Below are 24,858 nucleotides of genomic sequence, written 5' to 3' on the forward strand. Positions count from 1 at the left end.
TGGTTCGGAAACTCAAACAACATTCCATGACATTGATCCTAATTGCTCCCACATGGGCTTGACAACCCTGGTTCACAGCCCTGCTGGAACTATCAGTAGTTCCTCACCAAAAATTACACCTGTCCCCCAAGCTTCTCACTCAGAACCATGGAGAGATGAGACATCCAGATCCTGGTCATCTCAACCTTGCTATTTGGCACCTGAAATCCTATAGTTTGGTTACCTCAATCTTCCACCTGACTGTATGAACGTCATTAAAGAGGCTAGAGGTCCTACCATAAGAGCATGCTATGCAGCTAAGTGGAGATGGTTTGTAATTTACTGTACAAACAACCAAATCAATCCACTAGATGCTTCAATCCAAAACATCATTTGCTATCCATTACACCTACAGCATTCTAATTTAGCGTATACATCCATACGCTTACATCCGGCTGCGATGGCTGCTTACCTACAAAACAGACAGCACTTGTCTTTGTTTCGAGTACCCGCTATCAAATCTCTTATGGAAGGACTCAAAAGAATCATTCCTCCAAGGCTTCCACCTTCCCCAGTGTGGAATCTTAATATAGTTCTTACAAGACTAATGGGTCTGCCATATGAACCTTTACACAAATGTGACCTACAATTTCTCACCTGGAAGGTAGCCTTCCTTATAGCAATCACATTTCTTAGAAGAGTTGGTGAGCTTCAGGCATTAACCATACAAGAACCATTTTTGCAAATACACCAAAACAAAGTGGTTCTTGGGACTAATCCAAAATTACTACCAAAGGTAGTCTCTGCCTTTCATATCAATCAGTCCGTTAAGTTACCTGTGTTCTTCCCTCAACCAGACTCCGTGGCAGAACGTGCTCTTCACACATTAGATGTCAAAAGAGCCATACTATATTACATTGAAAGAACTAAACCCTTTAGGAAAACAAAACCACTTTTTGTTGCTTCTACACCATCGCATAAAGGCAACCCCATATCAAATGCAGGTATTGCACGGTGGATAGTTAAGTGCATTCAAACATGCTACATTAAAGCTAAACGCACATTAACAACTACCCCTAGAGCGCATTCTACACGCAAGCTGGGGGCTTCTATGGCATTCTTAGGGAATATACCATTAGGTGACATCTGCAGGGCTGCAACATGGTCTACACCACACACATTCACAAAGTACTATTGTGTAGATGTTAGCAAGACAACAAGCTAGTGTGGGCCGGGCAGTTTTACAAAAAGTATTCCAAACCACTGCAATAGCTACAGGTTAGCCACCGCTTAGTGATAACTGCTGTATAGTCTATGCTAAAACATATGATCTACAGCTCGTATGCCTTGAACGGAAAATGCTACTTACCACAGTATGCATCTGTTTTTGGCATATAGAGTTGTGTCCCTTCGGTTCTTTCCTTGGTGGGGAGGAATCTTCTTGTGGATATTTCCGCGCAGGCGCGGTTGGGGAATCCGTCTTGTTTGTGGCCGGAGCTTCTTGGGCGCTGCTGTTCTCCTATTCAGCTGTTTCTTTTTCCAAGGGATTAGATTGCTCTGGCCCCCGCATCCAGGAACAGTGTATTTACGCTGTAATGACAGTCCGTGACTGCGCGGAGTTGCTAGCTCATTGTAGCTGAGTCTCTGATGACACGAGAGCCTGGGTCATGCGGTGAGACGTCTGGGGGCCAGGGAGAGGTGCTTTGTGCTGCAAGGACACAGACATTTTTTTAAAACTGCACATGTTTACACTTTGCATCGATCACCAGCACTCACTATGGGTTTAAAAGGGGCGACAGCACAACGCTTACCTGATGGCCGGGATGGTGCCTTCTGGGAATCGTGGTCTGCTGAAGGAGGCTACGTCACGGCGTTCGAGAAAAGAATAGTCTCAGCTGGGCTTCCACCAATGGAAGCAAGATGGAACATTTGTAAAGCGGCAGGTGTCAGTCTTTGGTGATTGGCATATGATTAAGGCACACATGCCGAAACTCGTCATGCCTCCTGTGTTGCAATAAAGCTGGTCTTATTGGTCCCCCACTGTGTCCCTCCGGTTCTTTGCTTGGTGGGGAGGAATCTTCTTGTAGCTGTAGATTCATATGCGCCCACCCGCCTCCCCAGGAACCTTAATCTGTTGCAGTATGATTTTACTTAGATACGTTATACATGAGCATTTCTTTACTACTCTTACTAACTCCATCATCACCCTTATGGAAAACAATCTGGGGATGGAGTTGATGCCCATGCGCACGATCACCGAAAGGAGGAGTCACCTACTTCGTGACTGGAAAGACTTATTCGAAGAAAAACAAAGTGCAAACATCCAGACCCTAAACCAGAAGGCGATCTATGCTAAAGCAAATGAATCTACAGCTCTATATGCCAATGACAGATGCATACTGTGGTAAGTAGCATTTTCCATATATACTCGCACACTGTGAGCAATAAATAGATTTTTCCTTGAGATCACAGAAACTGAGATATAACAAACTTCTCTGTACTCTAGAGGCCCAGCTGCCCACCAAATGCGGTTGATTGTCGAGATGAGTGGCTTTGTACGTAAGAAAACAGGTTTTTAACAGATCTACACTATGACTACCTTCCCATCAGAGTATCCGTTGCTCCCAGCAGCAAGTAATGTAGCTATCTTGGATTATCTATGCCAATTTTCTATGGTATTGCCAGAATGCTGTAATTTGTGGGCAGTACCATCAACTGTGCAGAGCCCAGTACTCTTAACAATCCTTCTAGTGTAGGTATGGTATAACCTGTTATTCAGCATCAAGATGCCTACGGTTGAATGTGTGCTTTTACAAATACACTTTAGATCTTCCATAATACCACTTGAACAAGAGGATAGGTCTGTGGACTTTTTTAATCAAGGTATTAGTAGGTAGCTCTCTGGGAGAGGGAACACATTCAAGATTTTAGGAGTCAGTAGAAGCTCAGTAGCAGCAAGATAAGGAAAGCACTTGTATGGAAAAATACATGTGAAACAGTAGGTCGTGGAATTAGTGGAGTCTTCGGAGTAATGAAAAAATGTCTTTGTAATAATTTAAATCACATAAAACAAAAAGGATGTAAAATGGATAGGAAGGGAAGAGGCTTGTCCCAGAGTGACTAGTAGCAGTTTGGTAATGCTAAAACTCAAGTTTGTTGTGAAAGTATAGTTAAAAAAAAATAATAATAATTTTAAGATACCAGAAACAACCAGAAAAGGTACAGATCACAAGTCAACCTTTCCATGTACGCTCAAAAGATAAACTTTCCCTGTGTCCACAATTAGCCCACCTCCATGTCGTTGTCAGCCATCACACGCCCATCTCCATCGATGTGATAGGCCTTTGAGCGCACCTCCGCGTTCTCACTGGGAATGTTGGGAGGAAGGGGTGGATCGGGGGGGAGGAGGTCAACCATAGTCATCCATACACCTCCCTCAGTTCCATCTATCCACTGTCCGGCCCTGCAGTCTCTTCTAGGGCCGCCTCTAATGCTTGACACAGCAGATAATGGCACACCATCCCTAAAATGTGTCTAGGCCTACACGGAAATGGCGTCAACTTTCAGTAGGCCAGTAGTTGTTCACTGCAAAGCATTACATCATGAATCCAGTCTGACAGCGTGGGCAGTGGCCCGCGGCCCCATCTCATTGTCACTATGCGTCTTGTCAGCAACAGAAGCCAATGCTGTTACGTTTCCTTTCAGGCGCCGGTACATCATTTATGTCCCCTAGTAAGGCAATCAGCGGCGGAAGCATTGGGGCCATGTGCACCATGTCGGCGATTTTCCTTCCCACCTTTTCCCAGTATTCACTGACCCCCAGGCAATCCGATGCCATATGCCACAAATCTGCCTTTTGTTCCCCACATCTATTTATTTTATTTATTGGACGAGTTTTATATAGTGCTGGCTAGACCCGTAGGTATCAGAGTGCTTTACATGAGGATCGTTGTGTTACACGTTACAAATTACATCCGTTACAAGAGCATAGTAAAAACGCAGGAAAAAGAACAAAAGTTACAGTAGTTCGTCGGAGGGAGGGAGGGGGCAGAAGGTTTCAAAGTGGGGAGACGAGGAGAACTATGCCTAATGTCCGGCTGGGTAGGTGACGGCCGAGGGGGTGAACCAGGGCCGATCTCCTCTATAGCTGTCTTGCAGCTCCACCGGGCATCAGCCATGTTGCTCAGGTTTCCGCAGTAAGGAATAATGAGGATAACAGATTTGGATGGTTATGTTAGTTAGTTGCATAATCAAACATAGGAGATCAAGAACCCAGCAGAGGAAGGAGGGAATAAGGGAGGGGAGAAGAAAAACAGGGGGCAGGGAAGCAGATCAGTTCTGGTAGACCGGCAATGGGAGAAAAGTGTCTCATTGGGGCCCAAAAGTTAGAGCAAGCGGGACCAAAACCCAGGTGGGGCATCTCTCATACCATAATGAGTCTCTCAGTCCCAGTCTGTGTAGCTTAGTGGGCATGTGGTATAACCTGTGCAGGTACTGGTAATGTATCTTGTAGGCCTATAATTTGGGCACAGAGTACCTGTGTGTTCTCAACAGTATGCCCATTGTGCGTCTGTTAGGTCTGTCTGTAGATCTGTCTCCCATTGCTCTCTTGCAGCTGGCAGTGCGACTTGGGGGGCTGTTTGGGTTCCAGAATATATGCGTGAGACCAAGCGTCTAGGGGATGGTTAATTACAGATGTGCTCTAGTAGTGCAAATGTGGATGGGTGTTGTGGAAAGGGTGATCCCATGCTTTGCAGGTCGCCCTAATCCTATAGTTAATGAAAATATCCATCGCTGTATGTTCATTTCGCCGCATAATGACCTCCAGGGAAATAAAACTGCCCTCTTGTTATAGATCTCCTAGACAGCAGAGGCCCAGAGTTTGTAGTCGCGCTGTTATGGCGTTCTTGCACATCGGCAGCAGCATGGGTTTATATGCTAGGGGCAAAAACAAGGTTCAGCCCAACACTGGTTAGCAGATGCCGCCAGGCCCACACCACAGCTCCAGCCAGATTAATGTCCTTACTCTGGTGCTTAACCTCTGTGCAAACATGTGTTGAGTTTGTATGGAATTGTTATGTTGCGCTCAACTGCTACGTGTGGCTGGTAGGGTGCAAGGAAATGCCAGTAATCTATGTATTGTGCCTGCGCACTAAAATAGTAGACTTCAAAATTCGGCGCACCAAGCTCGCCTCTCTCATACGAGAGTGTCAAAGTCTACCACTTAAGCCGGGCCTGCCTTCCAACCCTCACCAGCCTCGTCCATAGGGACTGCAACTGCTGAAAGAAGGACGCTTTGAGCGGAATTAGGATATTGTTAAACAGAAAGAGAAATTTCTGTAGTATTACCATCTTGGCGAGAAACAGTCATCCGGCCAGTGACAGGAGAAGGCGGATTAATTTGTCTACCTGTTCTGTTTTAGTCAGCGACTTATTGTGATTTCCCTAACAATTTCTTACGTGTCTCTGATAATTTGGATCCCCAGGCATCTAAAGGGCTCTATCTTCCGGATTTGTGGGTAGTCTGGGCTGCACTGTTCTGTGCAGTCTGTAAGAGGCATCATATGGGATTTGGCCCAGTTTCTTCTCTCTGAAAGGGAAGCAACCTTCCTACTTATTCTCCATCATATTCATATTCTTTCCTAGCTCTCTACTTAGTACCTCTGAAATCATCCTAACACCCATTTTAAATCCTTTCAGGACTAATACTGTTCAGTAACTAAATTAATTACCTTCCATTCCTTCACAGAATGTTCAAAATATCTTTCTATAATTCCTTCATTCAGGATAGTTCATAACTTCTATATAATAGAATCACCACATATAATAAAGTCCAGCTTTATAAGTATATCTGTGATTCACTTGCATCAGCAATCCAATAGGCATGCACACAAAATCTGCAAATGAGAGAATAATAAAAAATAGAGTTTGGGTTTCATTGGCATAAAAATGAGCTTGAAACTGAAAGAAGAAATAATCAAAGCCAGCCAAACATAAGTAAGAAGGCAGAAAAAAGGGCAATCCAAAAAATAAGAATGAATCCAAGCTAGAGCTAATCTGGTTATTCCCATAGAGGAGAGACAAATAATATGCTTAAAGAATAAAAATTCAGAAATGAATGAGTTAATAAAAGATAAAGAAGCATTGATAGGCCATGTGGAAGAATGTCTCCCGTGAGTTGAGTGCTCGCCACAGAAAAATGCGATCTACAGTTTGAATCACCGTCATTCTTCAGAGACCAGCAAATTAAGAATCTTAAAATTTGGTTATTTACAAATGTTAGAAATGATAGGGGGGGGTGTGGCCTGGCACTGAAATAAGATAGCCGCTTTATAACTTTGCTCCGCCAGAGAGAGCAAATATCTTAGAAATATCCCGGCCTGAAACCTGACATCTGCTGGCCGCGGGACATGATTATCAGACGTTGTCGGAATCTGCCACGGCACCTGGCAAGTGAGACCTGGAGGAAGACCACCCACGCCGGTCCTGCATTGCGGGGCTGCCACCTGGGCCTCCCAGTTCCCGTAGTGCGGCGTGTGCCAGAGTCCACGCTTGCTTGGTTAGCACGCTGTGCTAGGCTTAGCGGGTGTAGGAAAGTGACCCTATTTGACATGGTCACCCCCACTTTTCACCTGGTAAATGATGTAATTTCGACTGAAAGCACAGTGGGTTCCTGCTAACCAGGTCCCAAGTGCCAGAGCTCTTTCCCAAAACTACAATTGTTCCCCCAATTGGCAAAACTTTTAGCACCCTCTGTAAGTCCCTAGTAAATGGTACCCTGGTACCTAGGGCCTGAGGTACTAAAGAGGGCCCCTAAGGGTAGCCGCACGAATTGTGCCATCCTAAGGGACACCTCATGAAGCACATGCAGGGCTGCTATCACAGGCTGTGTGTCTTGGTGCAGACCAAAGTGGAAACACGACATGTCACAAATTCCACAAATGCCATGTCCTCTAACACTGTGTGTAATATTTGTAAGTCACCCCTACAGCAGGCCGGACAGTACTGAGGCAGGCTGCTGAATAATGCATGTGAGGGCATACCCGCATGAGCAGATATGCCCCTGTGCTGGCTAGTTCTAATATTGCCAGTGCAAGTGACCAGGGAAACCATTTTAAAACATGTGCTGGACACTGGTGAAAACGTATTCCCTAGCTACATGATGGCTTCACTGAAGATGGGGATGTTTGGTATCAAACCTCTTATATTGGTAAACCCACACTGATACCAGGGTTGGATTTACTAATACATGCACCCATATAGGGCACCTTAGAGGTGCACCCTGAAAACCTACCAGCCTCTGGTGTCTTTGCTGACTGGTTTCTGCCAGCCTGACACCCGAGACGCTGTTCTGATCCTCCTACGGTGAGAGACTTGTTTACTGGAGACCCAGTACAAAAGCCTGTCCAGGAAAAAGGTGTAATAACCCCTCCAACAGAATGACCTGTTGATCAGCTTCCTTGGGCCAGCAAGCTTCAAAGAGCTGCTGCCTTTGAATGCGAATCTGGCTCTTCTCACAGGAGAGGAACCTGCCCCCCTTTGTCAAGGATCTCCTTGGCGCCCTGACAGACCGGAAAATTATCTAGTCAGGCAGGCGTGCCACCTTCAGGCTAGTACCACCTCTAAGGTGGGCTACTGTGAGGTGGACATCACTTTTCAGAAGTAGCCATGTGATGGCATATTTAGGAATTCTGGGACCGGGCTATGCCCACTTCTCACAGGAAGTGGTCATATAGGGGCGCAGTTACTCTATGTGTCAGTAGCCCATTGGCTACTACCCTACACTCCCCTAAAACCCTTAAATTTAGTATTTAGGGGAGTCCCTGGCACCAGAGAATCAGATCCTGATGACCTATGAAGAAATAGGACACAAAGAGCTGTCGAAGACTGACTAGAGCACCAACGTTGCCCCAGCCCTGTTGTTTTGCACCCTGCACTTGGCCACCCCCATGCTGCTGCTCGTGTACTGCTGGTGCTGCCTTGGACCTTGCCCACCACTCACCTTAACTCCTGGAGATTGTCTTGTAAGTCTTTGTACTATACCTGTTTGCAGAACTCGCGTTTTTTCTCCATAGGATAACATTGCAAAACTCCGAAATCGCAGTGTGTCCACTTTTTAACACGAAAAGAATTTATATTTAAAAACTGACTTAACTGAACGATTTTTCTCTGATGTCTAAACCTATATAAAGGAACTTCCTATTTTTATAAATTGGTGTGGATCTCCTTAAGTTGTGTGTCATGTATTGAAAATTGTGTGTATTTGCAAATGTATTGCTCTCATCTGTGTTAAGCCTAAGGCTGATCTACCACACTACCCTCTAATACAGCTCAATGATTAAAACAGCGCCTTACATTTGAATCTAAACGGCAATCGCACTAACAGGGATGTCCAAAATCAGTCTCATTGACTACAATCTAGAGTCCCTGACCAGACACATGGATGCCATGTAAGATCGCACAGATAAACGACATACGCGTCTGACAGACGCTGAACATGTATTTCTGATGTGGAAGATGTGCACGCACAGCAGGCTAAACCCCTGGATGAGATGAAAGTGGAACTGTGTAAAGTTCAAATAAGAAATAAAGTTTTGGAAGCTAGGTCTAGAAGAAATAGCGTGTGCATCCTTGAAGATCCTGAAACTACAACGATGGGGTGCACCGAAGACTACATTGAAAAACTACTTCTCACATATTTGGGGCTGAACATTTCTCCCAGACATAAGTGATTCGGAGAGCACATAGGTATCTGACCCCTCGGCCAGTCCCTGTAGCCCCTGCATGATACCTCATTGTAATAATCTTTAATTAAAGAGCCAAAGATCAGGTGCTTCGTTTAGCCAAGGAGGCAAAGGAGGTCCATCACGAAAGGATATGCTCCTCAGTCTCTTTCTTAACTTAACGTGGTCTGTGCAAGATGCATGCAGGAAATTCCTTCCAGTCAAAAAGAAGCTGCAAGAACGGGGGATAATGTATGCCATGGTTTATTCAGCCAAAGTGCACATTTCTTGGAATGGAAAGCGGAGGATTATCACAGAGTCTGCAGCAGCAATGTCTTTCCTGCAAAAACACCCTCTCTCCAATGGGGCCTCCCCTGCCTCATAAGCTGACGAACATCTCCTCTGGGCGGGTTTGCTGCCCCCCTACTTTGAAGCCTACTATTTAGTGGCACAAGTGCAATTTTTTCACCACTGGTTTCATAACAGTAGACAGGCCCCCATGTTGTGATCGAGCAGGCCTGGTGTCCCCTACCCTACTCCAGGCGGTCCTTATCACTCAGTTCCCTAGACCAACCTAAGATATCCACATGGTGCAATTGTACCCTTTGGGCCTGGAACAGACTAGACACTCTGTGTATTGTATCCATCCTATACGCCCCGCAAATACCCATTAGGCACTATTGCACGTTACGACTGGATTACACCCATGGGATTGTAAAGTCAATAGGGACGAGATATCACAACACTGGTTGATTTTTATTTCTAGCAACTAGCACACACGCTCAAAACATACTGTGAGTACGTAGGCTACTCACTAGCTACTATGGTAGATGTTCTTACTTATAACAAACTCTCACATGAAGCTCAGCGCCCCTTTGGTATGTTCCCGAAGGAGCTCTCTGAATGGTTGATGTTGACCATTCTACTTGCTAACCCACTACCGTATAGACTTATTTCAAGATTGTACACTGCAGTAATGGACTGCTTGACTCCAGAATCTCCTATGGCTCGCTGGGCGTGGGTGGCTGACCTGGGCCAAAAAATAACAGATGAACAATGGTAATACTGTTGCCAACAAACCAAGGAGATGCCCTCCAATGGCAGGTATCGATTGATTAATTATAGGTTTTTACATAGTGTGCCTTTTACCACTGGCTTTTGCGTGTTATTATCCAGACGTTGACACTTGACACTAGATGCAAGCTCTGTAGTACTATGGAAGCAGGCTTTTTTCTTCTAGCATGGACCTGCCCAACTGTGGCCATTTTTTGGCTTCTGCTCATGAGAGCGCACCGTCAAATGACAGAGCACGCCTATCGACTTACTCCTTTCAGTGTTATTGGGCTATGTCAAAGAGCTTCCCGAAAACATATAAAAAAAATCACTGCCACTGGTTCATTTTTGGGGAAATATAGACTGGCCATGAGATGGGGTAGCAGAATTGCCCCGAAGTTTCAGGGTTGGCTGAAGGTCATGTTCCTGTGTGAGGAATGGTCGGCGACATATGCAGAAAGGTTGCCACCGGCTGCCCGTCCATGAGACTTTTGAGATCCTATCTGTCTAAATTGGATTTTGACTAAAAGGTGTGTCCCTCCAGCAGTAATATCATGTGTCATATGCTAGCTCCCCAGACGCACCACTTGTAAGATTATGTTGTAAAAGGATGCTATATGACTGCTGTGGGTGGTGTTCAGATATTAATGTATGCATGTAACTATTGGCGAGCCTCTGTATGCCGGATATGTTTCATGACAGTTTTGGTGTATTGTGAAATTGAGCTTCTCAGATTCTGTAACCCAGTCGTCATGCTGTGCTTACCATGTTGTCATGGTAATTTTACTGATTTTGTTACTTAAAGCTTATAAATAAAATAAATAAAAACCAAAGATGGGAGAAGTGTGGTATGAAGCACTATATAAACACATTATTATTTATATGGAATGTCAGCCATAGTTCAAATACTGCGAGAACTCCAGGTTAAGAAGGAGTGGCATAATATGTATCAGTATTGGACATCATACTTTTAGTTAAAGATCAGGAGTCGCACTGAATTGAAAACAAAAAGATGAGTGTGATTGAAAGTGCTCTTGATTAATATTGATTTCCAGAAACTGTGTGATAAGTGAGGTGACAGCGATGGCACAGTCATTGTAAAGAAGGTTCTTAGACACAACCTGGCAAGAGTAATGCACGCTAATATGATTTGATATTTTCAAAAAGTAATTGAGAACAGTGAGGCTACTCAACTGAAAAGCATTCTTCTTGTAAGACAGAAGCATGATTGTTGGGCATAAATAAAGCACTTACAGAATTGAGCATTTAGTATTTGACGTTGGCCCCCTAGAGTGACTCTAACTACATCCGAGGTCTTCTCTATCACTGTATTAAACCACAGTAACCAGTTATTTTTGTGAGGAGCACACCAGTCCACTGTTATACATACCTAGCGGATAGCCCGTATCTTAGTCTGCATTCTTTTAGAGTGTTACACACTTGAAATAATGTCGGTGTGTATGAGGGGGGATTTGTATATTTACCAGCCAGTTTATAAGGGGTGTTATGGGAATGTCATAAAAATGGTGGCTACTGAGCATTTTTTTAGACCACCTAATGTTGCTGTTGCTCACCTGCTATTGAAATTATTTTGTAGAAGGGCTTCGGGTGGTTCCACTGCAGGAGTAAAGTTCATAGTCTGTACTGTTTATGTATTGTCTAAACAGTTCCTGGCATCTGCCCGATAGCTTCATTTCAGGGCTCTGATGGGTGCAGCCAATCAGCCAATGTGTGAAATGGACTGTTTCCTTATGCCCCTGAACCTCCCCCTCCTCTCCTGGCAGCCTGGTTGATGAGGAGCCTCCTGGACCATGAAGGAGTTTTGAGGAACATCTTCTGCAGAGCCAGGGGCCCTGTCCCCTTGGCTGAGCCAGCAACACTGAGCCTTAATCCGATTTGAAGCTGTCTCCTTTTCTGTGAGAACCAGGAAATGTTTTTCTAATTTTTTTTTTTACTGAGTGGTATTTTCTCTAGAAGAGGATGGGAGTAGAAAGATGGAAAGAGTCTTAGCTAGGATTATTATGGGAAACAAAGCTCTAGGCATTGTCCCTCACAGATGGGGGGGGGGGGGGGGGTCTTACAAGCCCAAAATCCACATTACACCGTTGAATGCGTACCTGTCCCTGTTACTTCGGATAAATGAACTAATGGCTTGGACCAATATAGACTGAAGGCTAATTGCCTAATCTGGATACTAGTATAGAACAGTGAATGGAAGGAAAATAAAAGAGAATCGCTCTGGTTTTCCTGTGCACGATGGTATGTAGATGAAACTTCTAAATCCTGAACTGATTGAGGTGGTTTAACTAGTTTGCCATGGTAGGTTGGGGCCAATCTACTGCAAAAGGCATGAAAAGAGTATTACAAGATTGGAGCCCTTCTGAACCAATGACCTCTGAAGAGACAATTATAGTTAGAAGCCTACATATTCTGGTAATGTTTATGGTGCCGCACTTACATGTGTTTTATGTCCATCCTTGTATTAGGCCTCGACCAGATTTCTTCTACCGATGCTTCCCCGATGGACTGTCGAATGCTGAGTTGATGTGCACTGGCAATCCCGAAGCAGTGATTGAAGGTCGGAAGAGCTTCCCAAGTGGACATTCCTCCTGTGAGTTTTGTATCATTTCTTCCACTTAAGCGTTTAGAAATATAAATATAGGACCCATTCACAAACTGTAAAAACCCCATAACATTTCCTTTAATAGTACGGGCTCTGGTCATGCAGTATTACACCCCAGCTTTCTTGTAGAAATGTCATCCAAGTCTTCTTCATGTGGAGTTTTTAGGCTAGGTGGGCATTTTGCATTATAATGAAGTGTTGTATACTTATATACTGGTACTAGCAACCAATATTGGCAACCTGATTTCAAAGTACAAAAAGTATTTTTCTAGCTTGTCCACCGTAGTTGGAGCAAAGGTATATTTGGTTTGCAGCTTGTGTGTTGTAGATATAACTGCTGAACACTTTGCTGCCATATAGTGTTGAATTCAGATGATTGCAACTTGTTTCTTCAAAAAAAAATTTCGGACTCGAGTGTGCACGGAAAGATGTGTGATCATTTTCTTTGAAGCAGACATTGCTGAGCGACTTGGAATCCTAATCCATTTTCATTTTTCTTCCATTGGGTTTGGAGTTGTTTGCCAGTGCTTCATGGAAATACTTTGCATGGTGAACTAAGACTCAAAACCGATCACTAAAAATAGGGAGAGCAGTGTCAGAGCAGGATTCAGCACTTGAAACCCAAACATTGAGGAACAGTTGCTGGAGAATACAGTTTTTTTGCCAGCTTCTCACTTTACCAGCCTTGGCTTCAAGGTCATATTGGAACAACTACCAGGGTGGAAGATGTGAGTTGGATATGTATAATACACCATTTAAGTACTATTATACCCCCACCCATGAAAAGATCATCAGAAAATCTATAATCTTTGCTTACTAAACAATCATGCTGAAGATAGCTGCTTTCTGTGTAAAATTTCACTCGAGGAATAGATCTCGGAAAAATTACATTGAAATGTTTCAATGGGACTGCACCAAGTTAGGGTTAAGAGCCTTTGAAGAGGGGTAAAAATGCACCAGGGAAGAGTTGGATGGTAGTGGATGAGAGGATAGAAGTCCATTCCCTGGTGAAGAGGCAGAAAACACTGGCTCAAGAGCTTATCTCACTTAAAATATTCCACAGGATCCCACAGTGCCCAGAACAGACATGGCACCTAAGGTACATTGAAAACACAAAATGTCAATACCAGAGGCTTCAAAATTGATTTAGCTCGATCCTTCGACTTCTGTACAAGATTTAGAATAAGCGCACCAAAATTGAGACTTCTAATTTGACCAACTAAACAATGTTGGGCCTCAGGAGTTTTAGCTTATTTGGTTGATCATACTTGATGGGGCTTTGATTGTGCACAAGACTAGCCTCGAAAGGGGTTTGACTTCAAGAGGAACATTAACCTCAAACGGAGGTCTGAGTTCTAGAAGTACCTTGGCCTCTGAAATCATCTTAAGCTCTGCAAGGTAAGCAAAAGTGATGGATTTACACTCCACCAACAATCGACTTTGAAAAGATCAGTCAGAAGAAGAAAACTCTCTATATGGATCTATTTCCTCAAGGGGAGATAGGAAGCGTTTACTGCTCTAATACCTGTAGCTGGTACACTGAGAGTAGGTTTCAGACAGTGGTAAATACATAAACACTGCCAATTTAGTGGCACAATGTCTAGTTCCCAGAAACAGACAGTTAATGCAAAAGAGCAGGGTAAGAAACAAAAACGAACTTTTATTGAATTTTAATGGAAATTGGGGTCTTTACTATCCATAAGACAAGAAACAAGTACCAATAGACTAACCGGCTTCAGGCGTAGAAGGAGGGCGTAGATTTCTTCCTCAAACTCTAACAATGACGAACAAAATACACAAAGCAGTATTTACCAAGGCTAAAGGCTTTTCAAATCGACCACCAAAATGTTTAGGAGCCCTCTAAAGACTAGGAATGGCCTCTATAGAGTTGGGAGAAAAAATAAATCTGCACCGTAGCACCAAATTTACATCAGTGGACATATACCACCAGACTTTGTAGCAGGTCATACAACCTTAAGAGCTTTCCATGAAGGGCCTGGTGATGGTTCGCCGCTAGATAAGGAAAGCAAATGATTGGACGCAAGGGAGCATCGGAGGTGGCTATGAACTGGAGAGTTGCCAATTCAGAGGCTTTACTCAAGCAGATCTCACCACCAGTAGAAAGAAATGGAGGACTTTCTCAAGAGGTTCACAAAAAGAGAGCCCAAGAGCAATTTATAAAGTACAAGACTATCACAAAAGCATGCATTAGATAAGACAGACCCAGCTTGCAGGCAATGTAATATCTATCTGCTAATTAAATGTCTCATCTGATTGACCATTTCAGGTGTTTAGGCCTGAAGTGTAACAAAATATGCCTTTTGATGGTGAGCATCAATCAGGATTAGATACTCAAAATATCAAGAAAGATGAGACTGTAAGGTCTGCGGGCACAATGCATTAATTGACAACGCCCATACTATCAACTTGCTCCAATACATCATCCATCAGCCTGATAAACGCAACCTTTTCAGTTGCATTAGACACACCAGCAACAGGAGTTTCAGCAGTGTCATCGAAATCAAAATTGCATTATATAGTTCTTACTACCCCTGACATAGCACTGAATCACTATACGGCGAGTGGCATAAAACTTGGGAGTACAAAGTCAGTTGTCAATCCATTGGTTATTTTGAGTTCATCTTGCATGCTAAAGGAAACCATTCCATGCATTAGTTTATTTGTAGTACATTAGTGACTTTGGTAGGATCATTAGAACGTGGGTATGTGAGAAGCAGTGATTTAAAAAAAAAAAAAAAAAGCTTCAAGAACACCAGGCTTGATATTTAAGAGTAGTTTATATATAGAAGAGTAATATAAGGGAAGCAGAGGTGCATTCAAAATGAGAGGGATATAGTAATTCAAGGTCATCAGGACTTTAAGAAGTATAGCAGGTAGAGGTTTTGTTGTGACGGTATGCAACCTGTGGAAAGAAACTGTTTTAAATACTGCTCTAAAGGAAAGTGACTCTTTAAAGACAGGGAAAATACTTACGTCACTGGAAAAAAAAACAAGCCCAATGCTTGCTGAGCCCCCTTTACCTGTGAGGGAATCAGTGCAAAATTTAAGCACATGCCAGTACCTATAATTACAGTTTGCCCCACTGTATGGAATGCAACCAATAATTTCAATCATAGAAAGACTCCTATGTGTACCTACTACAGCAGTATATTCAATTTTAAAAAGTAATGTTAACAGTTTATGCAAATCATTTTATACCATACAACTACAGATATAAACGATGAGTAAACGCCACCAACTTGAAATATAACAAGGCAGCTGATAAATACCTTGTAGTAATCAACATTTAAGTGCATGTTTGTGACCCTTTCACTACCTGATTTGGAAGGTGCTGTCCACTGCGCCGACCTGAATAGCACCCCCCGAGAACAGACACCATGTCCTACAGAATAAATGTGTCTGTCACCTTGACCCTTCAGCATCCACCTTGCCTTATTATGGAATTCATCTGGCCCTGAATCAGTGCTCCAGGGGTATTTTTAAGGTAATGAACGGTCCTGAGGCTGAGTCACTCAAGGTAAAGATTCAGCTGCAAACAAACGATGACTTGATCACACAACACCTGTCGGGGGACAATTGAGGTTTTTCCACACAAGCGTGAGGAAAATAACCTCAGCTCATCGGGTACTACCTCTTATGGAAGAGATGTCTTTACTGCAAAAAGGTGCAACAGATTGAGATTCCACCATAAGAACTGGGCAGAGTTGTGTGCTCTTTATTCTTTCTCATACTGAAAACAGATGGCACACTAAGGCCATCCTTGCATTTAGGGCTACTGAACAGGTATTTATAAACAATACATTTCAAAATGGCAACACTTTAGTAGATCATCTCATTGTTGCAAGAAGTGGAATTTATTATGATATTATATTTCAAGGATAGCTAAATTTACATTCTAAAGCATCAAGCTCATCTCTAATACATGCAATTTGTGGTAAGTTACAACATTACCAGTTCAAAGAGCTCCTTTTTTGGCTGAATATCGGAACTGAAGAAAAAAAGGGATGGTTAATTAAGGAAGATAAAGCCACACACACCCTCAGTTCTGACTCGTCCGTTTAAAATAATGAGCAATAGATAAAGCAACAAGTACACACATTTGATGCCAAGCACAAAGGATAACCTGTTATCTAAAGAATTCCAAACAGGAGCACAATAATGTCCTGTATTACAAATGCATTCAAGTGCTTACACAACAATAAAGTCTCATTTATTTCGTGTAAGTAGTCCAAGAAACTTTTATTGGCACAATTTTAATCTAATACGAATTCCTGAGTCCTTACACAAGACGTGTTTGAGGCCCTTTAGCATCAAACATGCGTTTTGTCTAATGGGCAGTGTGCCCCATGATTTTCTTTGGGCTTCGAAAAATGGCATATGTAAAGTGAAAACTAAAACTTATTGGACTTTTAGTCACTTAATAGCAGAATCCGGTGGACGGCACTACAAAAGGATACAATACGAACATCTGAAGTGAACAGGATCCCCTGGTGGACTATTGTCAGTATAAGCAATTGGAAATGGCCAGCAGGTTTCAAAGGTGATACAGTTCCCTTCAGGCATCCACAATCCGAGCTTTTCCTTCCCCTGACCTCTGTTATCACTCCCTCAGGAGAGGTCTAAAGAGATTCCTTCGAAATACTTATGAAAAAAACCTAATTGTTGTGGACTTGAACTCTCCTGCCTTATTACCCATCCAGTATAGCATTTCACATGCCCTCTGCCTCCACATCATGATGCAATGGGCCAGGGCTCCTTTCCTACGTTATTTACTGCAGTTTTTCACTTTTTTATAAATGACCCTTCATTACCTTCTCCTTCCTCTTACTACCGTATTTCAAGTCTTTGGCTCCTTAAAGTGTATAGTTTTGTATCCAATTTGTTTTTTATATTCTCCTTGGAGGTCAACTAACATAGATGCATGTTATAAAGCCAAAGTAGCAACTGCTTATGAAATAAATGTAGAGAGTCAATCCAGATTTTAAAAAACTTATGAAAGATTGAACGTTGATAACAATCACCTGCATTCTCAGGAGACATAATCTACAACATAGCTTACTTCGAAGTTGTAATTCTGTTGCTAATGAACATAGGACGTAAGAGTTTTTGATGAACAACTTTTAAACTTGGTCCGCAGAAGTTTCTTTTTTTTTAAACTTGTTTTTATTAATGACACAGAATCGCATGCTGCAGTGCATCGTTTTCCAACCAGTAAACAAACCGCATATTACTTGCCAGTTCTTACATTAGTCCCCATATAACATCCGATGGTACAATTTTTTAAATATATCCTAAGCGTTGACAGAGTTCGATCCCTTCCTCCTGCCTAGCGGATCCCTTTATGCAGCAGCGCTCCTTAAAGTTTTTGTACAAATAGTAGTATATAAATGAACAAATGGAGAGGACTACTAAACAAGAAGAAAATGGAACCCTCCCACCCCCCATGGCAGCGACTGTTGGCAGCGCCAAACTCTTGTATGATGTGTAAAAGGTTGTCTAGGACTTGGGCTTCATGAGATTAGAGTATTGTGATTCATGTGTGGGTGAGATGGTTGTTCACGTTCCCCATGTTAGATACGGGGGGGGGGGGTGCTGGGTTTGTGTGGGTTTGGCCTCGCTCCCATTCTGATCTGCCGTAGGTGATACTTCCTCTAGCATTCGTCCCCACTCCATTATGTCTCTCTCTCCGCATTCTCTCCGCATTCTCATCCACTCTCACTGCCCGTAGGCGCCTCTCTTCGGCTACGCCCCATTCTTGCAGATCAGCCCTCAATTTATCTAAGGCGGGGGAGCAGGGTAAGTCCAGTATATTGCGATTCGCCGTACTGCAAGGACCAGCCCCAGTAGTGCGAACCTGTATCGTATCTGTGTCCCCCTTTTTGGTGTCGGGAGGACCTCCAGCAGACAATGTTCAATGGAAGCTTCCATTCGCACTGCTGTAGTGATGCGCAGTCTGTTTCACCTGGTGCCAGTATTTTTGTAGACATATGCAACTCCAAGTCATGTGGAGAACCTGGTGGGGTCTGTGTCGCATCGCGAGCAACCTGAGGGCATCCCTGGGATGAACCAGGCTGTGGGGTTAAATACATGTGGTGTATATAATGAAACTGGGTGAGTTTGAACCTGGCGTTGCTGGCCACTTCAGCCACCTGCGCTAATGCCCTTGTCCACTCCCCGTCCGTAAGCAGGGGAGGTAAGTCTGCCTCCCATCTTGTTCTGGCTGCTGACAGGTCAACTGTGCAATCTGCTTTTAGTGCGAGATGAGTCCCCTGCTGTATCCTGGGTCTAGCAGTAATGCCAGCATATGCGATTCCTTCGGTTCCTCCGGGAACGAGGTCCACATGTCACGGGTCATGAGTTAGATTTCTGCGTAATGCAAAAAATTTCTCTCTGACACTTAAAACCATTCTTTTGCCTCAGTGAATGTCAGGAAGGTCTCATTTAGATAGATGTCTCCGGCCGTCACACACCCCCTTTGTTCAATTTCGTAATGTCCATGGCTAGCTGAATTTGTTGTAATCCTAGTAGCTATTTTAGTGGGAGCGCGCCAGCATAGGGAGCCCTGCGGATGACCAGGGTGACCGCCTGTTCCCAGGCATCCGCTACCCGCCGTATTGTGTGGGCAGTCCTTGGGGACTCGTGAGCCCATCATTAGGTACCTCTGTAGTTTTGTTCCACTGCTCCATTCCCCCAGTAACTTTTTCTCCACAGTGCACTCGTCCGCAGACCATTGTGCTGCATATTGAAGTAATCCTGCCAGATAGTAAAGTCTGAAGTCCGGGAGACCAAGCCCCCCTGAGTCCATGTCTAATTTGAGTATCTCGAGTTTTACTCTACTTTGTCCCCCAGCCCATACCAGTGAGATTAGGAGGCTATTCAGGGTATCAAATGTAGACTTCGGTATGCAACAGAAGGAGTTCTGCAATATGTATAGGCAGCGGGGAAGCATCACCATTTTAGCCACTACCACCCGTCCAATTAGCGTGAGAGGGAGCCTATTCCAGAATTGTATCGACCCTTTCAGGTCGGTTATGACTCTCCCTTTATTTAATTCGTATTGAGCGTCCGGCTGATGGGCTACCTGTATACCTAGATATCGAAAATGGCACCCATCCCAGCTAAACCTCACCTCAGGTAGGTCCCGTGCTTCTCAACGTGCGAGAGCCCTCAGCGGGAACAGAGTTGTTTTCCGACTGTTTATATGTAGGCCCGATGCCGATCCGAAAAAAAAAATAGTATCTCTGTGAGCACTGGAACGGCCTCCTCCGGCTGGCGTATGTACAGGAGTACATCATCCGCATATAGGGAAAGTACATGTGTACAGCCGTCAACAATTACACCCAACGGAGCCTTATCCCTCCGTAGCTGGATTGCTAGGGGCTCCATCGCGAGCGCGAAAAGGAGGGGAGACAGTGGGCATCCCGGTTGCGTGCCCCTTTCAGTTTGTATCGTCTCTGATATCAGGCCTCCTATCTGCACCTGAGCTCTTGGCTCATGGTAAAGCAGTTTGACCCAGGCCATAAATTCCCTGTCTAATTCCTTTCTCATCAGTACTTTCCATAGATATTCCCATCTGAGTGTGTCGAATGCTTTCTCAATGTCTAGGGTGACTACTGCTGCCTGGAGATCACTGTCAGCCACTGAATGTAGTACATATGACAATCGCCTTATGTTCATATGCGTTCCCCTTCCCGGTATGAACCTGCACTAGTCTTCGTGTACCAAGTGCGTTACCTCCCTAACAAGTTGCATAGCCAGGACCTTAACGAGCAATTTGACATCCATGCCCAACATGGACAGAAGTCTATAGGATCCTGGATCATTTGCGTCTCTGCCAGGCTTAGGAAGCATGACTATCTGTGCCTCTCTCATGGATTGTGGTAGACTTCCCACCCATTTTGCCTCCTGTAGCGTCTCCAGCAGACGTGGGAGTAGTAACTCAGTGGACGTTTGGTAGAATTCCACTAGGATTCCATCCGGGCAGGGCGATTTACAGCGGGCCATACTTTTTAGAGCTTCCCACAGTTCCTCCAGTTAGGGCGGCTCATCTAGGCTCTCTGTCTGTTCTGCAGTGATATGGGGGAGGGGTATACCAGCTAGATATTCCCCATCCGCGGTCTATATAGACATCGGGGTTACACGGTATACCCCGGCTAGGTGATCGAACAGTACTGAGTTGACGTCTGCCTATGTGGTAGCCATGGTTCCACCTGGGTGCTGAAGTGAGAGTATCATTGGGGGGACGTTCCCTCTTCAGTAGCCAAGCTAATAACCTCCCGAACCTGGCGCACTCCTTTTGGAGTAACTGGCGATACTCACGTCTGACAAGGCAACCTAACCTGTCCCATATCTCCCCAACTCATCGCTGTGCTTGTGGAAGAGTGTCGCAGCCCGAATCTGATAGCTGCCTCTCATGTTGCAGTTTGTATAGTCTGTCCTCCGCCATGGTCGATTCTTGTTCTAAGCTTCTCTTTGTAGCCCCTATTCTGGATAAGCATTCCCCAATTCCACCCCTCTGGTGTCTGTGGTCGACCAATTGTGTCTTAAAAAAAAACCACTGTTCTCTCAGAGTTCTTTGCGGAATACTAAATCACGCAAGGTGTCAGGTCACAGGTGCCACAGAGGGACCCATGGTCTGTTCCGCTCTGGTCCCCACTCTAGCAGTACCAGGGCATGGTCTGATAGAAAGCGGCCCAGCAGTTTAGTTAGTGCCGCGGCTCCGCAGACCTCCCTAGATAGCAGGAAACGATCAAGCCTGCTAGACACCTGACACGCCAGAGTGTAACAAGTGTAACTCCGCTCGCCTGCATGCGTTTCATGCCAAATGTTGATGCAAAAAGGCAGTCCATCACTTCCCTTAAGTCTGCTGACATGTGGGGTTTAGTGTTTAGTTTTGGGGGGTGTCTGTCCATTTCGCCATCTAATACGCAGTTAAAATCCCCCGCCCATATTACTGGCATTCCTATATAAGGGAGGAGTAGTTTCTCTATGGCACTGAAACTTACCATCATCTACATTTGGGGCATATATACTCACTAGGCACACCTCCACGCCATCCAACTCTCCATGCACCACCACGTATCTGCCTTCCACATCTGCCTCATATTCTCGTAATTTAAATGGGACCTGTGGGGCCACCGAGATTGCCACTCCCCTGGCATATGTGTCATAGGTAGATGCGAACAGCTGCCCTCTCTGTCTTGTGGAGCTTCTGTATTTCAGTGTCTAGCAAGTTTGTCTCTTGCAGGATCGCTATATGAGTGCCCTGCTGTCTTAGGGATGTTTGTACTCTATAGCGTTTAACAAACAAATTTAGCCCCCTCACATTCAACGTTAAAATTTTATACTGCCCCATTTCTCACAGTCTGCAGCCACCCCCTCCATTGAGTGTAAGGTCCATATTTTGCCACCATTGCTGCCTTTAATAACCCCGAACTGAACAATTGAAACAACCCACCCCTGGGTAGACACAGCATCAATAACGGGTGCATCCCCACTTCATTCCCAACCCTGCCTCTCCCACCCCATCCCCTGAACTTCAAAAAGGACAAATTTCCATCAACCCTGTCTCGTGACCAGGTCAGCATGATCTGCCAACTGTATACCTACATCCTGGGTCTCACTATACCAACACACATTCCGCATACAATCATCCGTGGTGAATCTCCCACTTAGTCGGGTCGACTCGCGTCGTGGGACGAGTGTACGTCCGTCGATTGCGCCTTCCCAACTTCGGTCACCACTCGCACACATGCATACAACTACACATTCAAAGAGACCCCTTGTTTCACTCCAAAAACATATCCAATAGGTAGAAATACCAAAAGGATGCACAGGTCATTGGGTCAACGAGTTAGAGAACGTGAAGACAGCATAGGAAGGGTAGAACTGCAGCACAAAAGTAAGAGATGGAGAGACTTTTTTTTGGGGGGGGTGGATTATCCATCTGTCTGATGTCTGGGCCCATCACAGTCCATCCACTCTGTGGATCGGGCGCGCAGTATTCACCACATTGCGGAACCATGCATAACAAATGTCCATCTTGCAATGTCATACGTTCGCCCGGTCTGTGTCTCCTTCAGCTGTCTTGCACTTGTTACTCCAGTATGTGGCCAGCCCCTAGGTCTCCTAGCTGTGGGGTATCCTCCACCATGTCTCACATACCATCTTCAGAGCTTGAGGCGGGCACCACCTCCACCAGGGCTTTAGCGGCCTCTCGCTTGGCTTGTTGCGTCGATCTGTCGATTCTGGGAGGGCTTCTCTCTTTGCTGCCAGAGTCTTTCCTCACCAGGTCCAACAATCCATCCCAGCCTACAACCACTCGCTGTGTTGATCTTGAGGCTTTCGTGGCCTTCCCGCTGCGGCCACTGTTTTTTCCCAGCCCTTTTGCGCCTGAGGCCCCTCGTGCCGCTCTACCCAGTAGATCATTCTTTTGTCTCCATTAACTTCCAACCAGTCCCAGACAGCTTCCAGGGTCTTGAAGAAGTGGACTCGATCGTCATGGAGAACCTTCAGTTTCGCAGGAACATGTACTGGCGGTTCATCGCCTGCAGCTTCTGTTTCACTCTGCTGAAGGATGCTCTCTGCTGCTGCACAGCACAGGTATAATCTGGGAAGATACGTATTACATGATTTTTGAAGGCTGGATCTCCCTTGTGCCTTGCAGCTCTGAGGAAACCATCTCGGTCCCTATAATTCAGGATCTTTGCAATCATGGTCCTTAGGTGGGCCCCAGGCAGAGGCGGGGGCCCCACTCGATGACGAAGACAGCAGAGAGATCTGCTTTTGGGAGGGCCTCTTTAATCCATAGTTCGATGAAAAATTTGGAGTTTTTGCCCTCTGCGCCCTCCGGGAATACTACAAAGCGACGATTACACCTTCGGGAGCGTCCTTCTGCATCTTCGGTGTGGCGCTCCAATGCTGCTGTTTTGCCAGCTAGGTCGGTCACCTTTAATGTGGAGACTTCGCTCTGTAGCTCACTGACACTTTGTTCTGTGGCTATGGATCATTCCGCGACTGTGCGCAGATCGGTCCGTAGCAGTCCAACGCCTAGGGACATTGCATTTATTTTGCTAGAGGCCTCAACTGCTGCGAGGATTTGGGCTCCGGTGGGTTCTGGCTGCGTGGCAACGTTCTCTGGTGGAGCCTCACGCGGGGTCTGGTTTCGTAGCACCCCCCTGCGCAGTGTAGTGATCAATCTGTGGAGAAGTGTGGCTCAATGATTAGAGCGGCAGACCCTGATGCAGAGGTCTAGCCCGGGACCAGGGTTCAATTCCCTGCCTCGCGGGTCTTGGGCTCAAAAATTCCACGGACCTGATAATTCTCGCCTCGGTGCCTATTCCAATCATGGAGTCCCACTCTGCAACTCTGGGCAATAGCTTGCTTAATCTCCACAACGGCCCCCACAACGCTAAGGATACCTGGCCTCCACCTTGGGGGTGCCCAGGAGTGGACGCCTCACAGGGAAAGCCAGGATGGGTTCCACAGCGGTATTCGTACAAGCGCCTTGAGACCCTTGCGGGTGAGTAGTGCGCTATACAAGTATCAATTTACATTCAATTTACATTCTTCATTTGCTCAATCCCTCTTTTTGGCCTGTGTTTGCCCATGTTGAAGGCTCTTTAGTGGGATGTGGAGTTCTCTCAGCAGCTTTGCGTTACTGCGGTGTCATTGCAGTCTACTCGGTCCGCCGCAGTGTGTATCTATCTTGGGCCCCAAGCGCAGTCTGGGTAGTCTGCAGTGCCAGGGTGGGGGCACGCCGATTCTTTTCTATGTGTAGACTGTGCGTCAGGGAGCCGTCCTGAGCACTGGGCCAGTAATTGGTCCGCGTGCCCCTAGGCCAAGTGTAACAAGCATTTACAATGCATTAGGTCTCGCATTTACGCGAGTTTGAGTTATTGACATTGCAAATAACAATGCCTATTGGCATTGTCATTTACAATGCCAATAGCTTTAACTCGTGTAACTGCGAGACCTATTGAAAAGGAGCAACAAGGAGCTGGCAGAAAAGGAAGTGAAGCGGAGAGAAAGAAAAGACGCAGGGATAGGAAAGGAGATAAGTGGAAGTGGGATAAGGGAGGGGAGATCTGGCATCGAGTCCGCTTCGTGATACATGCGTGCGAACGGTTCAAAGGGTGACCCACGAGTGTGCATTAAAGTGATAACTAATGCACGATATTAAACCTAAGCATACATTGCAAATTTGCCGTGTGGCGCTGATCACAGTTCGTTAAAGCAAAAGGCGGCTCAGTGTTCCGATTATTGGAATGAGGTAGTTACATACATTATTCTGCGCGCGGTATCAAGCTTTGATGACTAACCGGGAGGTACTGTTCAAGAGTTTGTGAGAGTGGCAAAAGTACTCCAACTCGTAAATGGTAGCGTAAACATGCATCGTTGTGATGTCGCGTACAAGTGCATTTAATAGAGATGCCGTATGACAGTAGTCACAGGAGGTTC

At 45.1% G+C, this 24,858-nt stretch overlaps 2 protein-coding genes across 3 annotated transcripts in view; one reads left to right on the top strand and one right to left on the bottom strand.

Moving 5' to 3' along the window:
* The window catches only part of LOC146785159 (solute carrier family 53 member 1-like), an 831,379-nt gene that overhangs the window by 229,966 nt on the left and 576,555 nt on the right, over positions 1-24,858 (bottom strand). The gene's annotated exons all lie outside the window — the stretch shown is intronic.
* Positions 1-24,858, top strand: part of PLPP5 (phospholipid phosphatase 5) — a 247,391-nt gene that overhangs the window by 144,792 nt on the left and 77,741 nt on the right. The window contains exon 6 of the mRNA XM_085633961.1: positions 12,242-12,366. Coding sequence (XP_085490087.1) covers positions 12,242-12,366 — 125 coding nt within the window. The remainder of the gene's footprint in view (positions 1-12,241; positions 12,367-24,858) is intronic.

Source organism: Triturus cristatus, chromosome 11, assembly GCF_964204655.1.
Source record: "Triturus cristatus chromosome 11, aTriCri1.1, whole genome shotgun sequence".
Classification (NCBI taxonomy): Eukaryota; Metazoa; Chordata; class Amphibia; order Caudata; family Salamandridae; genus Triturus; species Triturus cristatus.